Below are 24,265 nucleotides of genomic sequence, written 5' to 3' on the forward strand. Positions count from 1 at the left end.
ACTGGACGCCCGCCCCGCGGCGGCTGTTGCTCTGCGCAGGCGCGGTGGCGGCGCCGCGGCCGGGTGCAGGGGGGCAGTTTAACAGTAAACATCCTGCCGATTTGAACGGCGGGTTTGGGCGGCAGGAAGGGCCCCGGCCGCCATCTTGTTTGTTTGAGTGAGCGGTTCGGCTGGGGTCGGAGAAGTGCAGCGGGTACCCAGCCCGGCCTGGCCAGCCGCCGCGCCAGCCTCCCCCTGCCCCCGGACACGGGTAAGGAGCGGAACCGGTCGCGATCGCTCCGAAGGACGGCGGCTCCGTGCTAGGGCCGGGGGGAGCCGCACCGCCGCTGCGGCCTGGTGGCGATACGGGCACGGCCCGCCGGGAAGCGCGGCGTGAGGCGGGGGGTGGGGGGGGTGAGGAGCGGGGCGGGCTGTGGCGGCCCCGGCACGGAGCACGGGGGGCTTCCCCGCTTCCACAAGGATCCGGGGCTCGGGGTCCGGCGGCCGCGGTGTTGTAGCTGTAGTGAGTGAGGGTCCGTGGGCTTGGTGCGTTCTGGGCCGTTTGTGTGATTCCCGATGGAAGGCTTCTGCGAAGTATAAAGCAAGGTGCTGTATTTGTGTCAGTAGTAAAGGAGGTGGGAGTCTGTGTGGTTCGTTGGCGTGGCACTGTTAGGGTTAAAATGGTTTTTGGTCATATTCAAATGCCTGGAAGAAAATGCTATAAATTTGAAGAAGTTGACATGCAAGCCCTCATCGTGGGAATGTGTGTGTTAAACGTACTTAATACCGCTGTTAACCTCATTCTCCAGAGAACTAGTTAAGTGAAAAATGGGGAAATATTGGAGCATTAGGATCAGGCTCGAGTTGTAAAGGGTTCATTTTGCATGTTTGATATTCTGTGAAACTTGAAAGCACCACACACACTGATCAAAAACATTTACTATAGAGGAAGCTGAGGGGGAATAAAATGAGGAGCAAGAAGTTTGGGAGACCTACAATAATCTGAAATGACCACATAAATCACTGTTGTCTGACCATTGAGTTTGCTGCTACTCTACTCTAGATATGATGGAATTTCCCCCAGAAGGGAGAGTGGTTGTTCAGTTGATGCATGAGTTTAACTGTGAGGCAAAACGTTAAGAACCGAGTTTTCTTACAGCCAGATTTATTGGGTGATCTGCTGGGGAAAAAAATAAAGGACTGATAAGTGTCTTGTCTTTATCAACTTACATACACTTAAAGGAGTGTGTTATTACTTGATTGCCACAATCGGATCATTACTCTTTTGACTTGTGACTGCAATTTCACTGTATGGTTTGGGATAGCTGAGGTAGGGCCTAAAAATAATCTTTCTCATTGTGTAAGTGGACATGCTGAATCTAGGTGGTAGGACAGGATACCTGCTAGTAATATAGAGGTTGTGTCTGGGGCAAATGAAGGAAAGCCATTCCTAAGGCTCAGTAACCTCAGACAGTGAGAATTCTGAAAGATCTGCTGTTTGAATTAGATAGAGTTAGTGAGTGCTGATTCTAGCAGTTTGATAATGTAGGTGTGTAGCATATTGTGACTGGAGAACAGTGAATGCGTTTCCTACACACAAGAGGTGTGTTTGGAGCAGTTGCAGACCTAGTAGTACAACATTTGGCATAGGAAGTTGGAATGTAAGGTGATGGAAAAAAAGCAAAACCTGGAGACAAATTGGAAATGCTGCTGTGTGTACGTCAAAAGTGTGTCAGGTTGAACTAGTTCAATTTCATCTGCTGAATAATTGATTTTGTGGACATAAGAAATTGAAGTGACTTATCATTGAACTTTCACGAAGCCGAAGGTGCTACAAAGAAATGTACTAAATATAGAAAAATGGGATTTAACAAGAGAACTGTAAAGGTTATTGAAGAAAGGAGATGAAATAATACTGAAAGCAGATACTGAATCCTAAGGAGTTAGAATCACCAAGGTTGGAAAAGACCTACAAAACATCCAGTCCAACCATCCACATACCACCAGTATTTCCCACTAAGGCATGGCCTTCAGTACAATGTCTAAATGCTTCTTCTCTGTCTGGATAGTGACCCCACCACCTCCCTGGCTACTCTCTTGGTGAAGTATTTCCTGACATCCAACCTGAATCTCCCTTGTTGCGGCCTGAAGCCATTCCTTCTCACCACTGGGAGAAGAGGCTGACTCCCACCTCATCACAACCTCCTTTCAGGTAGTTGTAGACAGTGACAGGGGTTTACCCCTGAGCCTCCTCCTGACTGAACAATCCCAGCTCCATTCATTGCAGTTCCTAGTGGAGTTTCTAAAGGCTGATTCTCTGATTCAGTGTGCAAATGGAACTTGCTGGTGAGATGGCATAAGTGGTTACATCTGCACCAGGGAAGGTGTAGGTATGTAAGGACTGTATATATGAGGTCTGTGACGTAAAAAAGAATCAAAGGTACAACTAAGAGGTCTGAAACCTTCTGGACTTGGGAAATGTCGGCAGCTACAGCAGGTGAACAGGGCTGGGACTGGCATAGCTTAAAGAAACAGTGCAGGAAAACATGTAATGGGAAAAAAAAAGCAGAGAGGATGATAAATTGACATAGAACAATAGCACAAAGACAAATGAATTATAATGACTGATTGAGTTTTGAACTATAGTATGGAAAGTGTCTACTGATCAGTGGTTCACTTTTGGTTCCAGAATAGCCTTGTGACAGGAACAGAAGGAGGTGATAGAACAAGACTCAACCTATGAACTTGTTTATGTAAACATGGCCTAGAAGGGTAACAGATAAGTAAATTTATAAGGTTAGAGATTCTCATCTTCATAAAGTCTTTTTTTTTTTTTTTTAATTAAGAGAGTAAACTGTCAGTTGTTATTTTATTACACTTTTTTCTGAGTGTATTGAAAGCTGGTGTTCAACTCTGAGTGCTTTTCATATACTTCCTGTTTCAACATGGAGAAGAATTTTAAGGGGTGGTCAGCAGGGAGAAGGAGGTGACTGTGAGGCCCTGTCTGGAGTGCTGCATCAAGGCCTGGAGCCCCCTGTACAAGAAGGATGTAGAGCTCTTGGAGTGGGTCGAGAGGGGGGCCACTAGGATGCTCAGAGGGCTGGAGCACCTCTCCTATGAGGAAAGGTTGAGGGAACTGGGCTTGTTTAGCTTGGAGAAGAGAAGGCTCCAGGGAGACCTCACTGAGGCCTTCCAGTAATTGAAGGGAGCTTATAAACAGGAGGGAGAACGGCTGTTTACAAGGGTGGATAGTGATAGGACAAGTGACTGAGACATGGGAGGTTTAGGTTAGATACTTGGGGGAAGTTTTTCACTCAGAGGGTGGTGACACACTGGAACAGATTGTCCAAGGAGGTTGTGGATGCACCATCCCTGGAGGCATTCAAGGCCAGGCTGGATGTGGCTCTGGGCAGCCTGGTCTGGTGGTTGGTGACCCTGCACATAGCAGGGGGGTTGAAACAAGATGATCATTGTGGTCCTTTTCAACCCAGGCCGTTCTGTGATTCTTTCTATGACTTCATAAGTTTGAATTCATGGTTAAGATTGTTTCACAAGTACGGACTGCCCAGCTTTCCCGTTGCTTTTTTTGGGAGGATTAATTGCTGGATACTTTAGATAGGAAAATGAACTGTCTGAGCTGTGTTGGTATCACTACATATTCAGTTATTTTGTATATAAAATTATAGACTTCAATAGTTCTATAGAAAGAAAAATATTAGCAGGTGATGCAATTGTTGAGCAAGGCTTGGGCAGAGGAACTTGAAGACAGTAACATTGATGGTAACATAGCAGCCCATTGAAGCAAATTCAAAATGAATTAAAGACAAGTTTAATTTTTCTTAAAAGTTCAATTGGGCAGGGTTGGAATTTGAGCCCAGCAGGTCTTGTGTGAGTACATACTATCTTTACCTTGTTCATTTTCCCGTCTTTCTTGAAGTGCTGTGAGTTCTTAGGAAGAGTTTTGAGGTCTTGTTCCATAACAAGTCAGTTCCAAAAGTTGACAATGATATTTTACCCTATAATCTTCTTAAGAGCCATCAACTACCCTTTTTCTTTTGTGGCTTCCTATTTGTTGCCTTTGCATCCAAAGACAGGTGTTCTGTGTGTGTCTGTGTGAACACAGCCTCTCCAAAAAAAAACAACTTCTAGTGCCTTTAACGTTGATCCCAACCTTAAATTACACCAGAAAATCTTCCTCCTTTTATGCCGCTGTATTGATATACTGCCCTATGTATTAAAAGTCAAACAGTAATATAAGGAAAGTAACTACCTGAAAAGAAAGAAAAAATATTTGAAGGAAGTAAGAGCAGCCCTTGGGGACTGCTGTAAGCCATTGTGCTGGTGCTCTGAACAACTACAGTTGAACTTCTGCAGCTAAGACTTGCAAAGACATGCTTTGTGCTGCTGATAGAAGCTAGGTGTTACAATGCAGGAGGTTGGCTGGAATTTCCAAGTGGCAGAGACTCCTTACTGTGACATGGGAAGATAGTGCTGCTTTGGACAGAAGTATTATTTGTTGGCGGTAGTTCATTTTGAAGTGCTTTAAATGATTTGTACTCTGATGCTTGTGATTTAATGCATTTTGTTGTGGCGAGGCTTTCCATAATGGCTGAAAAGAGACGACGTCTGTCTGAAGTTAGTTATATTGGCTTCATACTTGCTTCAGAAGTTTCCAAGTACCATACAAATGTCCTATATTCTTCCTGCCTGCAAGATGAGTGAGTTTTAGGTTTGAGCCACAATTCTGGTATTGAGAGGAGTCAAACCAAAGAAGCAGTGCAAGCAGATTGGCTTTTGTGGTGGAATGGTTTTCAGCCTCTGTTCTTTGATTTAATTACTAATGAAGCATACATTTTGAAACCCATTCCCATATGTTAAGTCCCCTTATGGGGGAGGTCTTTGACTTGGGCTGTCAGTTCTTTGAAAGGTAGAAGTTGTTATCAGTATCATAGTATCATAGTATCATGCGAGTTGGAAGGGACCTTAGAGATCATCGAGTCCAACTCCCGGGTTTCGAGCCCCCTGTGTAGCGAAGCGGCACTTCTACCCCTGCGCCACAGGGGGGGGATTCGAACCCGGGCCCTCCAGTGCCACAGGCAGCAGCTTAAACCACTGCGCCACTGGGGGCACAGTGTCTGATTCAAAAAGTCAAAGCAAAAACCCCTCAACTTTGTGGTATAGCTGACCCATGTATAGGGGCAACCTGCTTCTGCTCAAAGTCTGCTTGCATTATCACTTCAAATCCTAGTTAGCAATGATAATTTGCTTCTTCTCATTAGTCCTGAAAGTATGTTCTATGTTTGACAGGAAATCTTCAGTACATTTTTAGGTTTACAGTTAATAGTATGTCTGAAGTTCTGTCACGCACTTACTACATATTTTAATGATTGTAATGTATTAATGAATAATTATACCAAACTCTGTCAGTCAATGTACATTCTTTTCTGACTGTTGGAAGGTCTTGTTAAGTGTCTGTTTCCTTTCCACTGCTCTTCCTCCTCATGTTTATGGGTAATTTACAGGCCTGCTGCTCAGGGCAGTGTAACTCCAGTGACTAAAATGCTGTGCCATGAAGTTATGTCTCTGTGTATTCAAAAGTATTATGAGAGATTTGAAAATGTGTGAGGGACTGAATTGGCCAGTGGCCTCTGGGGAAGCATGAAGTTCTCCAAAAGCCAGTAGGTGGAGGGAAAGAAAGCTCTTATTGACCAGGGACACTTTTCAAGGTGATTTTGTTTTGCTCCCTAGAAAAACTTGCTCGTTTCCCGCTTAACACAGTGCTGTTCTTAAACTCACACCATCTCAACACACAAAAACAAGTAACTTTGACTTTTGTTAATTTGCAGTTGTTGTGACTGATGCCTGTCTTCCAGAGTCGTAACAGAAATTGTAATGTTTGCTATATACTGTGTTAGCTCAAGCTGAGCATGGCCTTTCCTCTCTTTACACCTCATGTACTGTGACTGTTCTTGGCTATGGACAGAAGTGGTGGCTGGCCTGTTTATCAGACAGATAAGTTTGATAATTGTTTGAACAACAAAAGAATTTCCATTCTGTATTTAATGCAGCAGAAATTCAGAGCTTAAGTGGTTGACATTTACTTTCAGGCATCTATTCCTAGATATGCAGTTTTTCATTTATTACCTGGATATGCAGAGGTTGGCCTTGCTTCCACCGAACCAAGTGCTTTTTATGAAGCATACACCATAAATATCATCAGCTCTCTATAGCTGCTGTGACACTTGATTCTTTTACCTGCAAGCTAATTGCAGTCATCTAGCAGTTGTCTTGGTGAGAATCTCTCTCTGGCTATCGAGTTTACCCAGGCTTTGTGTTTCATGGTGATCCCTATTTGCTTGTAAGCTGTGTTGGTACGCATTTGGGAAAACGTATTTTGAATGGTAAGAAATTGATGCTCCTTGTGTAACTGTCCCTGCTTACTGCTGTGTTGGTGCTCCAAAACCTCAACTGTGCTTGCTGCATTTCTTCCCATTTTTCCATTTCCTCCCCCCACCCCAGATATGGGTAGTGCTATATGTGGAGAGACTTTTACCTCTTCAAAGCAGAGTTACCTCTAGCTTGGAGTTAAGCTGAATCAGATGCTTACCTTGTTTAGGTATTAGCAGCTTTATGTCACAAGACCTCCTGGTGTCCTGCTTCCCCATGGCTTTATGTGCTGCCATCTTTATCAGCTGTAAGGAGATACTTACTAGATAAGCAGAAAACAGGTAGCTGGTAGATAAGAGGAAAGAAGTCTTACTTCTTGGTGGGGGAGGAAGAAGAAAGCAAAACCTTCAGGGAGTTTGGAGTGATGCGTTTAGTTTCCTCATCACTTGCATGAAAAATATGAAATACTACTAAGAGCATTCTGAGTTGAGTAGCAGTTTGTTCAGGAATAGGGAGTTGTACTTTCAGTTTTAAGAAAACACAGAGCAGTCTGTAGGGTTGACCACTGTATTTTAGAATGCCCTATGTTTTGCTAAAGCAATGTGTATTACAGTCGCAGCTACTGAGAAAGCTAGACTAGAAAGAAGTGGGAGAGGTAGAAGACCACTGTGGCTAAGGAAACTGGCACACATCTGTTTTCATTCTGACAGTTTGGTACTGTCATAAACTTTAAGTGTATTCGAGGTTTTTTTTTCCTTGTTGTATGGCGATCGTTTTAAAACTGTGTGAATGGTCTATGGAAGAAGCACTGGTTGATCACTGTTCTTCCTACTTCATAATTTCTTTGCACAAAATTGATGTATTACATAACCGACACCTGTAAGTGTTGGCTTTGTAAGTGTTTTATACAAATTGTGTGCTCTTAATGAATGAAAAGCAAACATAAGGAGTATGTTAGTGTGGATGGTACTCATTGAGAATTCTTTCTTTTTCTCTGTTTGCCTTTCTCTTTACAGATTTGTTCTTCGATTTAGACATCTGGGACCATGTTCTATGCCCACTTTGTCCTGAGCAAGCGTGGGCCGCTGGCCAAAATATGGCTAGCGGCCCACTGGGATAAGAAGCTAACCAAAGCCCATGTTTTTGAATGTAATCTGGAGAGCAGCGTGGAGAGTATCATTTCACCAAAGGTATCCACTTTACACTGATGTAATGTTATCTTGTACTGAAAAGAAATTGTTTGTGCAGCTGGTAGTTACTGTTTGGGTTGCTTAGAGTTGCTCTTCTGAAGCATGAAAAGGTCTTTTCAGATGTGAAGTGATGATTCTTTTGAACTATTCTAAAGATTACTTTCTTGTCAATTTTCTAATACTAGAGTATCATGCAATTCAGTTACAAAATGTTTAATTTTGCATAAATGGTAGAACTTGTACCTTGATGTGTTGTGCGTCATTTAGAAGCAGATGTTTGCAAAAGAGAAAGCCTGAACTTGTGTGCAAAAGAGAAAGCCCGAACTTGTGTGTAGTTACCTTTTAGGGGCCTTTGATGTGCTTTCGGAGATGTTGTTACTGGAAGCTGCAGAAATAATATTTGAAGTATTGTTTTTGCTTGTGACCAAAGTACGAAACAGGCTTTTTATCAACAGCAAAAAGTAGTGAAGGCTTAGAATAGTTTGTGATGGTACTGGTTTTGTGAAGATAGGTTTTCATTCATTAACAATATCACAGGGTAATGTAGAAGCCTTGTTTTTGAACCTCTTGTTTTTTTTGTTTGGTTTCATGGAAAGCAGACTGGGACAGAGTTGGAAGAATATAGCACCTGTACAGTTATTGTGAAACTAGGGGGAATTTTTAGGAACTTATGTTCTTAATGTCTTTTTCTCCTCTGCTGCTCATAAAAATCTTCAACACAAGTCGTGTTCTTTTGCACTAAAACATTTAAGAAGAATCCTTCTGTGGAGGTTTCCTATGGCTCCTTCAGTGCTTGAAGTACTCAGTTACACAGCAAAACATCCAGGTTAATGAGGAGAGCAAATTAAGCTAACTTTAATATGACTGTTTGTTTATGAATGTCTTTCATCTTCCACTGTTCTACTTTCCTCTGTAACTGAAGGACACACAATGGAGTGGTAACACAGCACTGTCTTTAACTACACCTCAGCTTAATCACATTGTGATTTCTGGCTGTCCAGAATTTGATTTATTCATTTATTTATTTTTTCACAACTGAAGTGGCAAAGGTGTCAGTAAAGGATATGGTAAATTGGATTTTGTCTCGTCTTAAGCACTGTCACCATCCCTGAATGTTTAAAAACAGTTTGAATGTGGTTTACATTTACAGTTTACTTACATTTTCCAGCTTATCCTTAAGCAATACACAGAATATCGTCTGGAACTGTAAACTTCTCATTCTTTCTTTGTTTAGAGTTTTCTACCGATTTTTATGTTTATTTGGAATATTTGATATTACTGGAAATTTCATGCAAAGCTGACAAATTTAATCATGGGGAAGAGGTAAGGCTACACTAAATCACTGATGGTATAATCTTCTTTCAGGTGAAGATGGCACTTCGAACTTCAGGACATCTTTTATTAGGCGTTGTCAGAATCTACCACAGGAAAGCAAAATACCTTCTTGCAGACTGTAATGAGGCCTTCATTAAGATTAAGATGGCTTTTCGTCCAGGTACCTATCTTTGTCCAAGTGCTTCTAAAGTTGTGTAACCCTTTTTAAGGTGAAATAGAATTCTACTTCCTATTCATAGTAGAATAACTATCTAAAGTTATATGGGATAATTACAGGATAAGTTATTTGCCTTGGTGTTGCTTCAAGGTGGCTATGGGAATGAGGTATATGATGATTTCTTTTTTTTTTTAATAGAATTCTGAACAAAATATTTTTCTATTGGGGCTGGTGGAGTAAAAAAGTGGCATGCTGACTTGAGGCAATTTGAGACACTTGTCTGTGTTCTCAGTTTACAAACTTTGCAGCTTAACCGTTGTGGTATTCTTGTTTACTTTGAGAGTTGCTTACGTGTTTTAATCAGCTAACAGGTACAGATATCAAATTGCCCTGAAAGCAGGGCTGAGTTTCTTAGTTGCTAGCCAAGGGCTATTGCAAGTAAACTTGTGGAGTCATGCTTGTTCCTGGCACACTCTGGATGGTGATTCTTTGATTATCTTTTGTGGAGGGAAACAGAGTTGGCAGTGTTTCTGAAGTATCAGTACCTCAGAATGGCTTGTGTTGTGTGGGTCAGGAGATAAAACATGGAGCTCAGATCTCCCACTGGTTACAGAAGGAGCTGAATCTGCATTTCCCCTGCAGATGTCCTGACCTCTTCAGCTTTGGAATTAAACAGGCAATGTTACTACTGGATCTACATAGTATTTAATTGCTACTTACTGTTGGTTCTGTTTTTCTGTGATGATGCCCATTGAATAGCAGATAAAGTATCTCAAGAGGATTAATCAAGTCAAAAATTAAACACTGATGTGGTTTAGATTAGTGCAGAAGCAGAAGACTTGTGTGGGTGGTCCAAGTACTGTGCTGGGATTTCAGAAGCTGATTGAACTGACTGCATGGCCAGAAGCAGAGTGTGTTGTCCACTGCTTCGCACAAATCAAAATGTAGAATTGTGTATCTCATCTGAAGCATTATGATCAAGTGATTTCTTAACACGTGCCTGCGTTAACAGATACCTGTTGACCCAAAGCTTGCAGTTCTTACAGGGTTATACAGTTCAGCATGGCAGCTTGTTAAGTAGGTTTTTTGCTGTTAGCCTGAACCTCAATACTAAGATGATCTAAGATTTCTTCATAGGTGTTCAGCATCATTTCAACTCAACAATTTAAAGACAATAAGAACAGCTTCAGTGAAAGCACAGGGGAAAATGCTGTCCTTGTAAGGAATGGGAACTCATGCCTGAGTATTTTTCTCTACAGGGGTTGTCGATTTGCCTGAGGAAAACAGAGAGGCTGCTTACAATGCTATTACCTTACCTGAGGAGTTTCATGATTTTGACCAACCGCTTCCTGATCTAGAGTAAGCTGATGCTTTTCTTATAACTTCTTAATGAGTTATCTGTAAACATGGCGAGTATACAGCTTGAAGGCTTCTTAGCCTTTAAGAAATAGGGAGGCTACTGTTTTGTGTCTCATCTGTAATGGAATTTCTGGGGTGTGGCTTGTTTAATAAATTGTCCATTTGACTTGTACTTAATTTGGATTCTGCACTAAATTTCAATTGCAAAAAAAAAAAAGACAACTGTGGTTTTCTACAAAAAAAGAAAAACAGCTGAATATTAACTCAGTACATTTATTAGGTACATTTTTTTTGTAACTATATTAATATCTCTCAGAGTTGAAGAAGGGCAGTGCTGTTTTTAGTTATTAAATTGGCCTTAAAATTAGTGGCCCTGCATAACAAGGCTGGAAGAGAGGTTGCTGATATTGTTTTCCAGGAGATGACACAACTTAAATTAGAGGTTTTAACCTTTAATGTTCTCAGTGCTTCAAGTAGGACATTCTATTCTGTGTTTGTTGTCCACTTTTTCCTTGATCTAAGTGTATAGTGAACTGTTTAGGAATTTCATGTTTGTCTAAGGATTTATCTGTTTGTTTATTTTTAATGGAGATGTTAATAATTGCCTTCTGTTTGTTTAAGTGATATTGATGTGGCCCAGCAGTTCAGTTTGAACCAGAGTAGAGTGGAAGAAATTACAATGAGAGAAGAAGTAGGCAACATCAGTATCCTCCAGGATAATGACTTTGGTAAAATCTTGTGTATTGTTATATTTTTCATAAGCTAGTTTTGGTAACTGTGAAGCTGTAGGCTTAGAATTACTACAGCATTCCTGCTAATAAGTGCAGAAACAAATTAGATCAAAAATGATGTGTTTCCATATGTTAAGCTTTTATGTTGTTGAGTTTTTCCAGAAAGTTTGCCCTCCTTTACTCAGCATGCTTCTATCTGCTTACCTAAAGCTGAAGAATGTTCTGTCATGTTAATTAGTGAAACACTATATCAATTTTAATACATTTTAATAATGTAAAGAATTCGGTTGTCACTTAAATTCTAGGCATATTTACAGTCAAAAAATGATAGGAGTTTTCTGAAGCTGGAGCACTTAGCGGTGACAGGCTTGCTGATGCTCCTTTCAGTATTTGCTCAAGGATAGAATTGGAAGATGTGAATCAAAACCTGAAAATTTTTATTTGGGAAGTATTTACCTTTGGTAGCCGAAGTGTAATAATATCCAAATTTAATGTCTTATTAAAAGCTTAGATTGAGTTCTGCTTGTTTGTTGATTTGAAATCAGTTTGGTCTCTGTACGTGCAATTCGGTCTTGAGGCAGAAGATATGACTTTGAGTAGTCTTCAATTACAAGATCTTAATAAAATCAGTTTCAAAAAAGGCTTAAAGAGGAAATGTTTTTTCTTGTAATTGTTTGAACAGTATTTTTGCTGTTAGTATTGTGGCCCTAAAGAGTGCTCATCAAAAATAATCCATGGGAGGAAGCATGTTCCATATGAGGACAGACTGAGAGTGTTGGGGCTGTTCAGCCTGGAGAGAGAAGGCTGCAAGGTAACCTGAGAGCAGCCTTTCAGTGTCTAAAGGGAGGGATGTGAGTAAGAACTGGGTAAACTCCTTAGCAGAATCTGTTGTGACAGGACAAGGAGAAATGGTCTCAGACTAAAAGAGGGAAGATTTAGATTGTATAGAAGAAAAAGGAAAAAGTTTTATAAAATAAAAATAGTGAAGTACAGAAACAGGTTGCCCAGAGATGGTGTAGATGCCCCATCCCTAGAGACACGCAAGGTCAGGCTGGATGGGGCTCTGAGTGCCCTATTTGATCTGTAGGTGTCCCTGTTCATTGCAGGGCAGTTGGACTAGATGGCCTAGAGGTCCCTTCAAACTTTAAGGATTCTACGATTTCTTCTATTTTGCCTATAAACTCTGAAATTAAAGTAACTGTGGAAATGTTTGTTTCAGTATGTTTTGCACTTTATGAAAAATTACAGGATTAAAACAATGAAAAAGTTTGGTCTTACAAGTGAGCCTTTCTTGATGGATTTGTTAGGTCCCTTACATACCCGTTCTTCAGCATTTACAGCTGTGAAATCATTCTTGCAGGTGACTTCGGGATGGATGATCGTGAGATGATGAGAGAAGGTAGTGCATTTGAAGATGACATGCTAGTGAGCACCAGTGCTTCCAATCTACTACTGGAACCTGAACAGAGCACCAGTCACCTTAATGAGAAAGCTAATCACCTGGAATATGAAGACCAATACAAAGATGATAATTTTGGAGAAGGAAATGACGGTGGAATATTGGGTATGTTTGAGAAATTAATATATTTTTTCCTCTATCCTATATTGTACTTCAATATTTTCTTGAGAAGGAGGACAAAGAGGTTGTTTACTGTATTACTTTGGTCTGCTTAAGTTGTGCTTTCAGCAGTACAATTCTGGTTTGTGAGTGCTGTCGCAGCATAGACAAGACATTCCAGATACACTGCTGTATATTTTTATATTAAATATAACTGAGTCATACAGAGCTTTTCCATCCTGTAAATTAACATTCTTTAGAGAAAAAACAACTCTTTAACTCCTTCAAATGGTTTCATTAATGTGTTACAAGTTATATTAAATGCTTCTACTTCAAGTACTAAGAAACCTAGCAAGGTACAAATATGTGGCAAGTGTATTGTAATAAAGATGAACCTGTAAGTTCTGAATTGGAGCTGAAATTTGCCTTGGAAAATTGCTTGCAATGGCTTTCATGTCAGCATTGAAAGTATAGGCTTCTCTAACTTTTGCATTATCTTTATCTGTGTTCTCCTAAATTTGTCTATGCTTCATTATAAACTTGTTTGTACTTTGTGAATTTGCGGGGGCAAAACCAATTATGTTTTCATACAATCGTTTCAGATGACAAACTCCTCAGTAATAATGATGGTGGTATTTTTGATGATCCACCTGCACTCTCAGAAGGTGGGGTAATGATGCCAGAGCAACCTCCCCATGACGATATGGATGATGATGATAATGTATCGAGTGAGTATGATCTATGGCTAGAACTTGAATTGCTTTTAACCAATTTAATTAAGAATCTAATTCCTTGGGAGTACGTTGAACTGAATGTATATATGAAATGTGTTAGGCCATTTTAAGATGTGGAGGGAGAGAATGGGAAGCGTAGCACGGTTCTTATTTTGATATTATAGTGCACTGTATTTGTTCTTCCTGGCAGTGGGTGGACCAGACAGCCCAGACTCAGTAGATCCAGTTGAACCATTACCAACCATGACTGATCAGACAACTCTTGTTCCCAATGAAGAAGAAGCTTTTGCTCTGGAGCCTATTGACATAACTGGTAAGTAGTAAACTATTTGGAAATATTTTCTTTGGATCATTCGGAGCCCACCTTAGTATGATGGAGTAGAAATGAACGTCTAGCACTTTTATCGACTCTACTTCTGACTTGAGAAAGAAACCAAGAACTGAGTGCTGAATTCATTTTAGCCTAGTTTTGATCTTTTAGTGTTTCTGGACAGGTAACTTGTTTCAGTAATCCTGGAGGACACTGGTTTGTAGCTTTTGAGGAATGCATGGAGTTAAAAAAAAACACAATGAATTGGAAAAGACCCGATCATGTTTTCAACTGTAACTCAGTATCTGTAGTGCACCAGTGCTGTCAATGTGGTATTTTTCATGGCCAAGAGTGACTGTTTAAATTGTGAATGGTGCTTAGAGAAGGAGTGATCTTTTTTCTAGTGTAGCTTTTACTAATTGCTGAATCCAGCAGATTAATCTCTTTATTTGAAGCTCTAGTAAATAGAGAAAAAGACAGAATTTCACTAGTGCAAGACAATTGCTTTAAGTGATATTGCATTTGGCTCAGTAAAAACAGATCACTGCTTTACCTTAAGCTGCACCTAAAACAAGTGAAATAAAATTAAGATCTGTTTTGTTTCAGAAAGGTCGTTTGTCCTGTATTTGGAGCTCCAGACTATGATTTACTGCTTGGCCAGTTAGTAAGTCCTGGCACTGCCCTCTGGTGGTAAACTTGCAACAGAGGTCTTTTAGCTGGTCAGCTGGGACCAGCGAAGGCAGCATTTGCCAGAGCTTCGGAGTCTGCTGCCAAGGACCAGGCTGTAAACAATTTACACTAACGCCTTCTAGAACAGGATGAGAGGTATAGGTATGACAACCACCCATATTTATATTACCAAAGTTCATGTAGGGCTGAAGGAAAAAAAAACATGTCACAGTACTTCAGTTTTTTGGCCAGTGGGACCTTATATCTCAGGGATTTGCTCATGAAGAACACCAGCCAAACAAACCATGAGGGAGGAAGCATCTGCTGCTAAGGTTATTGACGATTATACGAAAGATTGAATAAGTCTATGAGTGTACACAGAGGAATTTGTAGTCTGTGGGACAGTATTTGTAGTGAGTAACATTTGATATAGTGCTTTTAGGCTTCTGTACCTTCCAATGCTAACAATTCCTTATTCTTGTGACTGCATGATGTGTGGGCAAGTTAGGCCTATAGAGAATCTGTAAAGATTTCTACTACAATTTGAGCTCACCTTCAGTAATTTTAAAAAATCTCAACAGTCAAGGAAACCAAAGCCAAGAGGAAGAGAAAGCTCATTGTGGACAGTGTGAAAGAGTTGGATAGCAAGACCATTCGAGCCCAGTTAAGTGATTACTCTGATATTGTTACAACATTGGACTTGGCACCCCCTACGAAGAAATTGATGATGTGGAAAGAAACTGGAGGAGTTGAAAAGCTTTTCTCCCTGCCTGCACAGCCTTTGTGGAATAACAGGCTACTGAAGGTAATGTTTTTGTACAGAATAATTTCTGAATGGGATGTGTTCAGAATTCTACCTCACTGGTAAACACCAGTATTTGAGTTACAATCTAGTGATAGGAATCAGTTTTCTTGTTGTTGTTTTTTTGTTTCTTTTTTTTTTTTTTTTAAGAAAGACTCATTAAAAATGACATAAAATACCATTGCTTATTTATTAATTACAAAAATAATTTTTCTTGTTTTAAATGTTGGATTGGAGATTAAAAAGGGGGAAGGAAAGATGGCATGTGATTGCTTTCTGTGATGTAAGACACCGAGAGCTGTGGTAGCGAGTGATTTAACCTTTCTCCTGTAGCTCTTTACTCGTTGTCTGACACCCCTGGTTCCTGAAGACCTAAGAAAGAGAAGGAAAGGTGGAGAAGCTGACAACCTTGATGAGTTCCTTAAAGACTTTGAAAACCCAGAGGTGCCCAGAGAGGAACAGCAGCAGCAGCAGCAACAGCAGCGAGATGTCATTGGTTTGTTTGTCACTGGTCGTTTTGTCAAAGATGCTCTGCTTTCCTTCAGAGCTTGTTTCTTTCCTTTGTTCTTAATATTAAGTTCCTAAATGTAATGAAGGAATGACTTTAATTTCTTACTTAGTTTTTTTTATTCAGTCCCTGACTTAAAACAGCTTTTTTTTCTAGGAATAGAAGACAGATTTGGTTTGATCCAGTGTATTAAATGGGTATTGTATTGGTTTGTATACACATCTGTACCAGGTCATTGCAGAAGCTATGCAAGCTGTTAGTGTACTTCATTCTAAATAGCAGATTGGACCTAGATACATCAGTACTATTTGCAATTACAGTACTAGAACTGTTTTTATTATGGTATATAGATGAACCAATTCTGGAAGAGCCAAGTCGTTTACAAGAGTCAATGATGGAAGGCAGCAGGACCAACCTGGATGAATCTGTTATGCCACCTCCGCCACCACAAACTGGTGTTAAACGCAAACTGCAGCAAGTGGAACCAGAGCCAGTGTTACCTGTAAGAATTACTATTTTTTTAATTTGAGTTTTAATGAGAAGTAGGAAGTATCTTTGAGCGGAATGTGATACAGATTTGAGGTACTGATTTTCTTTGCTATCAGGATACACTGGAGTAGTACCAGAATCTCTGAGATCAGTCGCTATGGGATTTTTCTCAAAAGTTTGTGCAAGCTTTCCCCTGAAGTCAAATGGGGATAGGAACTGATGGTGTTTCATCCTAGGGAAGTCTTCAAGGAATAAATTATATCAGGACCTTCTGCTGTGGCAAGTGTATATAAGAAAGGACTGTGTGAGCTGCACAGATTCTTCCCTTCAGAAGATATTCCCAGTGGTCCACTGTTAATAGTTTGAACAAGAACTGATCTTTCAGGAGAGATTTCTTCCCTGGGTTATGGTTAGACAAGTTCATATCTACCCCTTCTGTAAAAGCTGTTCTGCAGTATGAACTGAAATCATATTTTTCAACGGAGAGAAGTGCAGAATTCAAGTTACACTCTTTCTGAATGCTAACCTGGTGAGATGGAACAGTCTTAGACAATGCAGCCTTTCGCATGTTTATGAACTTCTTATCCTATTTCTCATGGGATTGCAGGTTACTTGCTGTTGAATGAGACAGATGTTACATGGTCTTATAAAAAGCAGTACTGGATGAAACTGGTTATCAGCTCTTTGTGCTGAAGTGGATAATGTGTTTTGGGGTAACTTGGATTATATCAACAAGATCAAGCCTCTAGGTAAACGTACCTTTGAGGTACCTGCTGTATGATGCTCTCATAGAAGTAAATGCTTAGAAGTTTTGAGTGCCTTGTTCCTGATTGTGTCCTGCTTGTATTACAAGGGGACAACATTTTGATATTCTGCAGGTGTCCTGTTGACTGAGATAGTTTGATCATGTAGTACTGCATCTAGTTACGTGTGCTGATCCAAGAAATGAGATCAGTAGTTTTGCTGGGAAGCCTTTTTCCTTAGTGATGCCATAACTTTTGTTTGGGTAGAGTTTAAAGGATTAAAAATGCAGGTGTGGAGAGCAAACCAACAAAAACATTACTTCTCATTTTTCGTAACTTCTTATAAATGGCTAAGAGAAGAATTAGAGGCTTTGACGTTGTGAAACTGTTTTGTGGTGTCAGTGTTCTGTCGTGAAGGCACCAATAAAAGGATCCTCTGTTTATCTGTACTGTGTACTTGTAAAGCATCCACCGTCACAACAGCTGGAGATGCCGCCAGTAGAAATGCCTCCAGAGGAGCCACAAAACATCTGTCAGCTAATACCAGAGCTAGAACTTCTACCAGAAAAAGAGAAGGAGAAGGAAAAGGAGAAAGAGGAGGAGGAAGAAGAGGAGGTAAGAGCAGAGCTCTTAAAAACAACGACAAGCTATGTAAAAAAGGGGTTGTGTGTGTTCCCTGGCACTGTTTGATTTTGTATTCAAGGAATGGCATGAGAAATGTTAACTTTTTATCTGGGAAAAGTTAAACTTCAGAATTGTAGTTGTTGCATGACCATTTTACAAATCACATACACACTCTCTTGGGAATTGGAGCTTCTCTTCTCATGTGGTCTGATTTAAACTACTCTCTCTGAATTGTGATGCCTTATGCAAGAAATTTTGGACTTTGATTTTCTTAGTAATGCAGTAAGCTGTTGCTGTTTGCAGCGAAATGTTACTTAAAGGAGTACAATCAATACGAAGAAATACAGCTTGACTTAATTTTGAGAAATAAAAGGAAAAATTGTCCAGGTGGTGTTTTCTGCTCAATTTGAAGTGCTTGATTTAAGACTTGAAACAAAGATACTTCCTTGCATGTGTTGCTTTCATGGTGATTTTTGTAATTGCAGGCTTGAAATATAACTTTCATTTTAAAAGCCATATGCAAGTGATCTTCCATAAACACTGTTCCAAGTGCTTCATAGGACATGGTCCTCTCTAACAACACAGCTCCCTTTTGCAGCTTTTAGCAACCTGTTCTCCTTTTTCAGTGATTCTGTTTCTACGCTGAAATGAGAACGTCGGTGTTTATTAATGTTTGCAAAATAAAATAATTGGTGATATTATGTTTAGATTAGATACATCTTTTTTCATCAAGCCAACATGACTGAACTTTGTATTGCTAGTTGCCAGTGTGACATTTTGAGGTATAGTCATAGTGGCATGCAGCCTTACTAAGATACATCAGCTTTAGCATTTGTCTTCCTCTGTCCCATTTCCTGACTGTCCTAGCCATACCCTGAGTCAGGTTGTCCATACCTGGTTAGATTGTGTCTGTCTTGATGAAAAGAAAAAGCTGCTCTGGTATGTAGAAATACCTCTTGTAGAGCTTGGTGCATGAGTTGTTTTGTACATGTGACTTTTGCTTGCAGGAAGAAGATGGCACAGGGGGTGATCAGGATCAAGAAGAACGGAGGTGGAACAAGAGGACTCAACAAATGCTTCATGGGCTTCAGGTATGCATTGTCATTTACTTTCTCTTAAAGTAGCTTTTGAATGCACCCACTGGTGCTATTGACCTGAGCTGAAAGTTCTAGTAGAGCCTTTATTGTCAGAAGATACAGAATCAGCTCTATCAGAGGGAGGAAATATTCTTGTAACTGACTAAATCATAATGTAGCTGCTGTTTTTTCACATAACATTTGAAACACAACTTTGCACTTAAGTGTTTCCATTCACACTTCATACACAAGTGAGATTCCCAGAGATGCAGTTTCTAAAATCATTGAGTTTGTGTTCTTGCAATGAAACATTAGAACCTCCTGACTTTAGGCTCTGTATAAATAGGTGAACATTGTCAAGGTCCAGGAACAAAACTGTTTTGTGGGATGTTTGTTCCTAGGAGGGCTAGTCTGAAAACTCCTGTGCTACGGTAATCTGAATCTGCAGCAACTGGGGGAATATGACCTTGGCTTTGAAGTGCAGCATTAGTTTTCAGCAGGTGGCTTCAGACTGCCGTTGTCAGTCTGCACGACAGATAATCTTTTGTAGAATGGATTCTTGCTTGCTAGAACTAAAGGGCTTTTTCTGATAAGAAAATTGAAAGCCTCTAGTATATACTTGAAGTTGAGTGCAAACTCCTGTCTGCTTGCATGTAGGGCTGCCTTTTGCTTTTAAGTCTGGTTTGTGGTTCCTACCCATTTCCTCTCTTAATTATTTTGGCAACTCTTGAGATTGTGGTTTCGCTGGAGTGTCAATCCCATCCCTCCAAGCTGGCTTTGTTTCCTAGAGTCAACTTTCTGGGGGTAAAACTGGTCTCCATCTGCTGATAAAAGTTCACTGTCACTATTGTATCTCTGAAGTTCTTTTGTTGTGGGGGTTTTTTGTGTGTTATCCACGCTCCAGCCTTTTCCTTTTATCCCCTAGCTCTTATTCAGCGTGACATCATGTGGTATAGAATATTAGTTGTTATCCCATATCAGTTGGGGTCAGCTGTTGTGGCTTTGGCTGTACTTAACATCTTGTGCATCTCCCAGCCTCCTTGCTTTAGGGGAAGCGTGAGAAACAGTGAAGGCCTCAGTGCTGCGCAAGTGCCACTTAGCAACAACTTAACCATTGGTGGTGCTTCATCAATGCTGTTCTGATCACAGATTCAAAGTGTACAGATGTTTAGTTGGTAATGTTCCTTTTTTTCCCCCCTCCGTTTAATCATGGATTTTGTACAAGAGCTTCAGAATTTGCTTTGGGCCATGTCTAGTTTTGTTTGATTGTCTCCTGCATGTGCCCAAAAAAGGATCAGACTGGATAGCTGAAACATTAAATCTGTACCGAGAATCAAAGTTAGGATCTGTTTAATATAAAGTAATTTAATTTGGCCAGCTTAATATCTTTTCATCTTGTAGATATTCCAAAGTAGACAGTTCTGTTTTAAATTGAAGATGTTAGTAGTTGTTCTAGGCAGCAAACAAATGTATTTCCCTGCATCCTTTATATTCTGGCCAAGACTTTGAAAAGACATAAACAGCTTTTGGGTACTTTGTTTCAGACAAAGAGGACTTTTAGAAATAAACAGGCTTTCACCTTGAAAAAATGATTCCTCTTTACAGAACGTGAGCTCCTGAATGACTGTTTGAAACAATAGTTCGTGATTCTATTTGGAGTTACTTTCATTCTGAGAAATACAACAGTATTTTTTTGTTTATCTTCAGAAATATTTGTTCTGTAGTCAAAAAGCTGGCTGGATATTGATATCCAAAGCCTTTGTGTTATGTTACTGTGGTTCTGGAACATGTGGCCTCAAGACTGTTCTTTTTCTTCCACCCGTCTTTGGGGATCTTAGTTGGTTTCATTTAGATAAGATCCATGTGGAGTTTATGTACATGTTGTAGTGTCCCTGCCCAATGTGGAGACCATCACAATCCCTTCCAGCATCCCTCAGGTGATAACAATCTTGCCAATTGCTATTTGTTCTTGTATGTGTTTTTTTAACTTGCCTTATCAATGTTGGTGTTTTTCAGAGAGCTCTTGCTAAGACTGGAGCAGAATCCATCAGTTTGCTTGAGTTGTGCAGGAATACAAATAGAAAACAAGCAGCTGCGAAATTCTACAGTTTCCTGGTACTCAAAAAGCAACAAGCCATAGAGCTGACACAGGAGGAGCCTTACAGTGACATCATCGCAACGCCTGGTCCCAGATTCCATATTATCTGAATGGTTAGGTACAGCAGAGCTAGTGCTTGTCTCACTAGTGCAAACGTGTATTGCCCCGTCTGGAGGGCCCTCAAGACCGTTGCGGAAAACTTAGATTTTATTGTCTGTATAAAGTCCTCGTTGGGTTTTTTCGGGGGTTACCTGGGTTTTGTATTTTAAATTTACCACTTAAATTTTTAGTGAAACTGCTGGGGTGGGAGGCTTGAGTTCCAGCTGCAGAAACCAGGCAGCTCAAGGACCCGGATGAAGATTGTGCTAAGAAGGCAGAGCAGATGTGTGCAATATTGGTGCATGTAATGTTTGAGTATCATGACAATGTCTTACTCTCATTTGACTAGTTAATTCAATAGTGATATTTTAAAACCTCTACAAGTAAACCTAAATGGCCAACCTATTGTCTGACTAAAAACTTTGCCAAACTTGTCTAAAACGTTCGGTCTGCTTCTCATAGTTGTGGTTTTTTTCCCCTTCCTTAGATCTTTGTGCATACTGTGGGTCTCTTACAGCTGCCAATATGAAAGGTAGTGCCTGATACGTCAGCTTGCTTTGTCACTGCATTTTTGCAGTCGGATTTTTGTAGCCCTTGATGCTAAGGGGAAATGGGTGTCTGTGGAAAGCCCTTCCTGGGAGTGATACCATTACATACGTGAAAGGACTGAATGTGTTCTACGCATTTGAGATGAAACATCACTTTCTACGTATCACCTCATTCCGGTCCACTACTGTTAATGGCTAATTACTGTTAATAAGCATCGAGTGAAAACTCTAGTCATTTCATTTAGACCTTCCAAGATATCAAAACCCTTTAGGTTTGTTAGAGCTGTATATAAACTCCAGACTTTTTAAAACAAACTTCTAGATTGTAAATTATCTGATTTTTATGAAGCGGGCTTATGAGGATAAGAATAAAGAGCTGAACAGGTCGCCTCTGAGGAAGTACTACATTCAGATACCACCTGTACTGAAAGGGCAACGAACTTGAATATACAGTGTGAACGGGCATAGTTCTGCTTAATTGTGTAGCGTATTAATGACTCTTTGGATATATTTATGGTTTTAGTATTGATTTTTCCAATAACGCACCCTGCTGTGCTCCAAACATTTTATCAGATTTGCCGAGGAAGTCCCATTTGATTTTACATACAAACAATGAAGCTTTACTGTCAGATCAAGTAGTACCAGAAATTATGTGAATATGTTGATTACGGAAACCTGTCTTAACTTTTCTTAGGGCAAAATTATTCACACTGAAGGTTCTGGTTTTAACGTGGGCACTTTGTGGTGTAATTTTGGGACTGAAATGTCAGTGTATACAGAAGTGTAAAATGATGTGAATGTTTTAAAAGAAGAATCGGCGGCTCCACCATGATCTTGTTTGAATAATCCTTGGGAAAGTTAATTGTATAAAATTACTGCAGCTTTATTTTCAACATGACGTGCCTGTCAAACCATGGTTTTCCCCTTTGTAAAAAGAGCCATTGTAGATAACTTGAATGTTTAATTATAGAACAGGTCATTCGTTTCTCGTTACACTTTTTAGTCTGGTTTGGTTGCTTTTCAAGGTTAATATTCTTGAAAATAGTTGATGCTGTTATGTATAACTTTTTCTAATAAAAGTTGTGTTATAAGCCGTTACGTGTGAGCCCCGTATCTTTTTTGAACACCTTTCACTTCTGTAGCGGGAACCTCATATTTACAGATTGCTTATTTTGGCATTAGGAGCAGAAGTGTGCTGATAGAGCTGCTGGAGAGATTTAAATGTGTAAATAGATTTCTTACCATTAGGAAGGAAAACTGACTTCAGTGGCCATCCTGTGGGTTTTGTTCAGGCGCTCTATGCTAGGAATGTCTGTGTGGAAAATTAGAGGAGACTGTCTATAAAGTGATTCATCTCCATGCCAGTCCCTTCCGAGTGCCAGAACATATCCAGCCTGAATTCTTTTAGCTCTGCGGTTCTCTTTCTTCTAGAATTGCCTCTGTGAATGGCAGTGCTTCTGAAGATACGTGGTCCTTGTAGATCCAGACACCTGGATCCAAGCCTGTAGTAGAAGCAGCAGATCTCCTGTGGAGTCCCTCAGGTTACCTGCAGAGCTCATACAGAACCCAGGGTAATGAATTCTGTTTGACTCATGCTGTCTCTGGGAACTGAAGAACCAGCCTGGATCCAGTAAGGTAACTTCATCATGCCAAAGTTACTGCACTGCTTTTGAGTTTCAGCCACCCGTGGAAGCAACTGATTCTGTTTGTGCTGCAAGTTTGCGGGCTGGCCTGTGTTGAGCTGGGCTGAGTACATGTGTATGTGTGCAGCTTATCTGTGCTGTGTTTTTCATTTCTTTGGTTAAAACTTTCTAAGGGGGAGGTACGAAAGCATGGGGCCAGAACGAAAGGTGACTTCTCCAGAGTTTTCTCTGGTTTAGGTGTATGACATCTTTGTCAACAACGTAGCACTTTGCTGCACCACTGGGATCCTCCCTCACCACAAACAGGCTTTGCAAAGGTGGATTCCTGATGACGCTAAACGTAATCTGGAGCAATCTATGCAAGCTCTGCTTTGTAGTGCAGAGGACTTGTTGTGTTCAGCACTACTGAACATGACCTGCATGTAATCCCGAGGAACAGATTTCTTGGAAAGCAGGTTTCACAATAGTATCGTGATGACCTGTTGAGCAAGGAGAAAGGGATGCTGATGGACAAAGTGTTTGCTCTCTGATACGAGCATTTCTCATGTTTCCTACAAGCATGTTTTGCTGATCTCACACTGCAGATGTGTTGTGCAGCATTACTTTGCTTCTCTTTTCCTACCATCGCTGCTCTTTATGAAGATACAGGAGTACCTAAAACTCCCCTGTCTGCCTTTTGTTACTGTTACTCTGCAAGTAATGGTTTAAACAATATTAGAAGAATCAACCAGCAGCATTCAGCTGGCTTCTTACCTAATAAAAACTGCTTTGCTAGCAATTTAGTGAGTAGCATCATCTTCTCCAAGTACTTCTCCAGTCTTCCTATGTGGAACGTGGGCGTGATTGGTACCCTTGCTTTTAAAATGTTCCTTTCTGCTTTATCGTTCAGGCTGGAATGTCTCCAGCTTGTTTGGCTGTAGCAGTTCCTTTCCCTCGCTGGTGCAGTACAGTGCAGTGAATGCCTCTGTTACTGCTCCATCTTTGCAGGCAGCAGGTTTGTTCTCTTGAAATCTGAAGTATTTACAGCAGTGCTTACTATCCACACGCTGCTCTCCAAATGACTTCTCTCTGGTGGGTGAAAGGAAAAGCAGTTCATAAATCTAAGGAAAACATTCCTGCAAAGGGATTCGGTTGTGAAATTAATTCTCTCACTGCTTGTCTGACCACCTTGAAGATGGACTGCTTTGACTGCACCTCAAGAGAGCTGTTATTGTTCCAAGTGGGTT

At 40.4% G+C, this 24,265-nt stretch overlaps 1 protein-coding gene across 1 annotated transcript; it reads left to right on the forward strand.

The window, feature by feature from the left end:
- Window positions 1–21: 21 nt before the first annotated feature.
- RAD21 (RAD21 cohesin complex component) lies at window positions 22–22,494 on the forward strand. The gene is made up of 14 exons (XM_072329260.1): window positions 22–250; window positions 7,383–7,556; window positions 8,922–9,051; window positions 10,308–10,407; window positions 11,029–11,135; window positions 12,499–12,702; window positions 13,299–13,424; window positions 13,621–13,743; window positions 14,991–15,214; window positions 15,545–15,707; window positions 16,070–16,221; window positions 17,417–17,566; window positions 18,583–18,666; window positions 20,668–22,494. The coding sequence occupies exons 2-14, from the start codon at window positions 7,413–7,415 to the stop codon at window positions 20,857–20,859; spliced, it is 1,899 nt and encodes a 632-aa protein (XP_072185361.1). The 5' UTR covers window positions 22–250; window positions 7,383–7,412; the 3' UTR covers window positions 20,860–22,494.
- The last annotated feature ends 1,771 nt before the right edge of the window (window positions 22,495–24,265 follow it).

This window comes from Excalfactoria chinensis, chromosome 2 (assembly GCF_039878825.1).
Source record: "Excalfactoria chinensis isolate bCotChi1 chromosome 2, bCotChi1.hap2, whole genome shotgun sequence".
In the NCBI taxonomy this organism is placed as follows: domain Eukaryota; kingdom Metazoa; phylum Chordata; class Aves; order Galliformes; family Phasianidae; genus Excalfactoria; species Excalfactoria chinensis.

Coding starts and splice junctions, on each gene's coding strand:
- RAD21 (XM_072329260.1), top strand. CDS start 7,413: ATGTTCTATGCCCACTTTGTCCTGAGCAAGCGTGGGCCGCTGGCCAAA. Junction 9,052..10,307: donor TAAGATGGCTTTTCGTCCAG/GTACCTATCTTT, acceptor TTTTCTCTACAG/GGGTTGTCGATTTGCCTGAG. Junction 15,215..15,544: donor GGAATAACAGGCTACTGAAG/GTAATGTTTTTG, acceptor TTTCTCCTGTAG/CTCTTTACTCGTTGTCTGAC.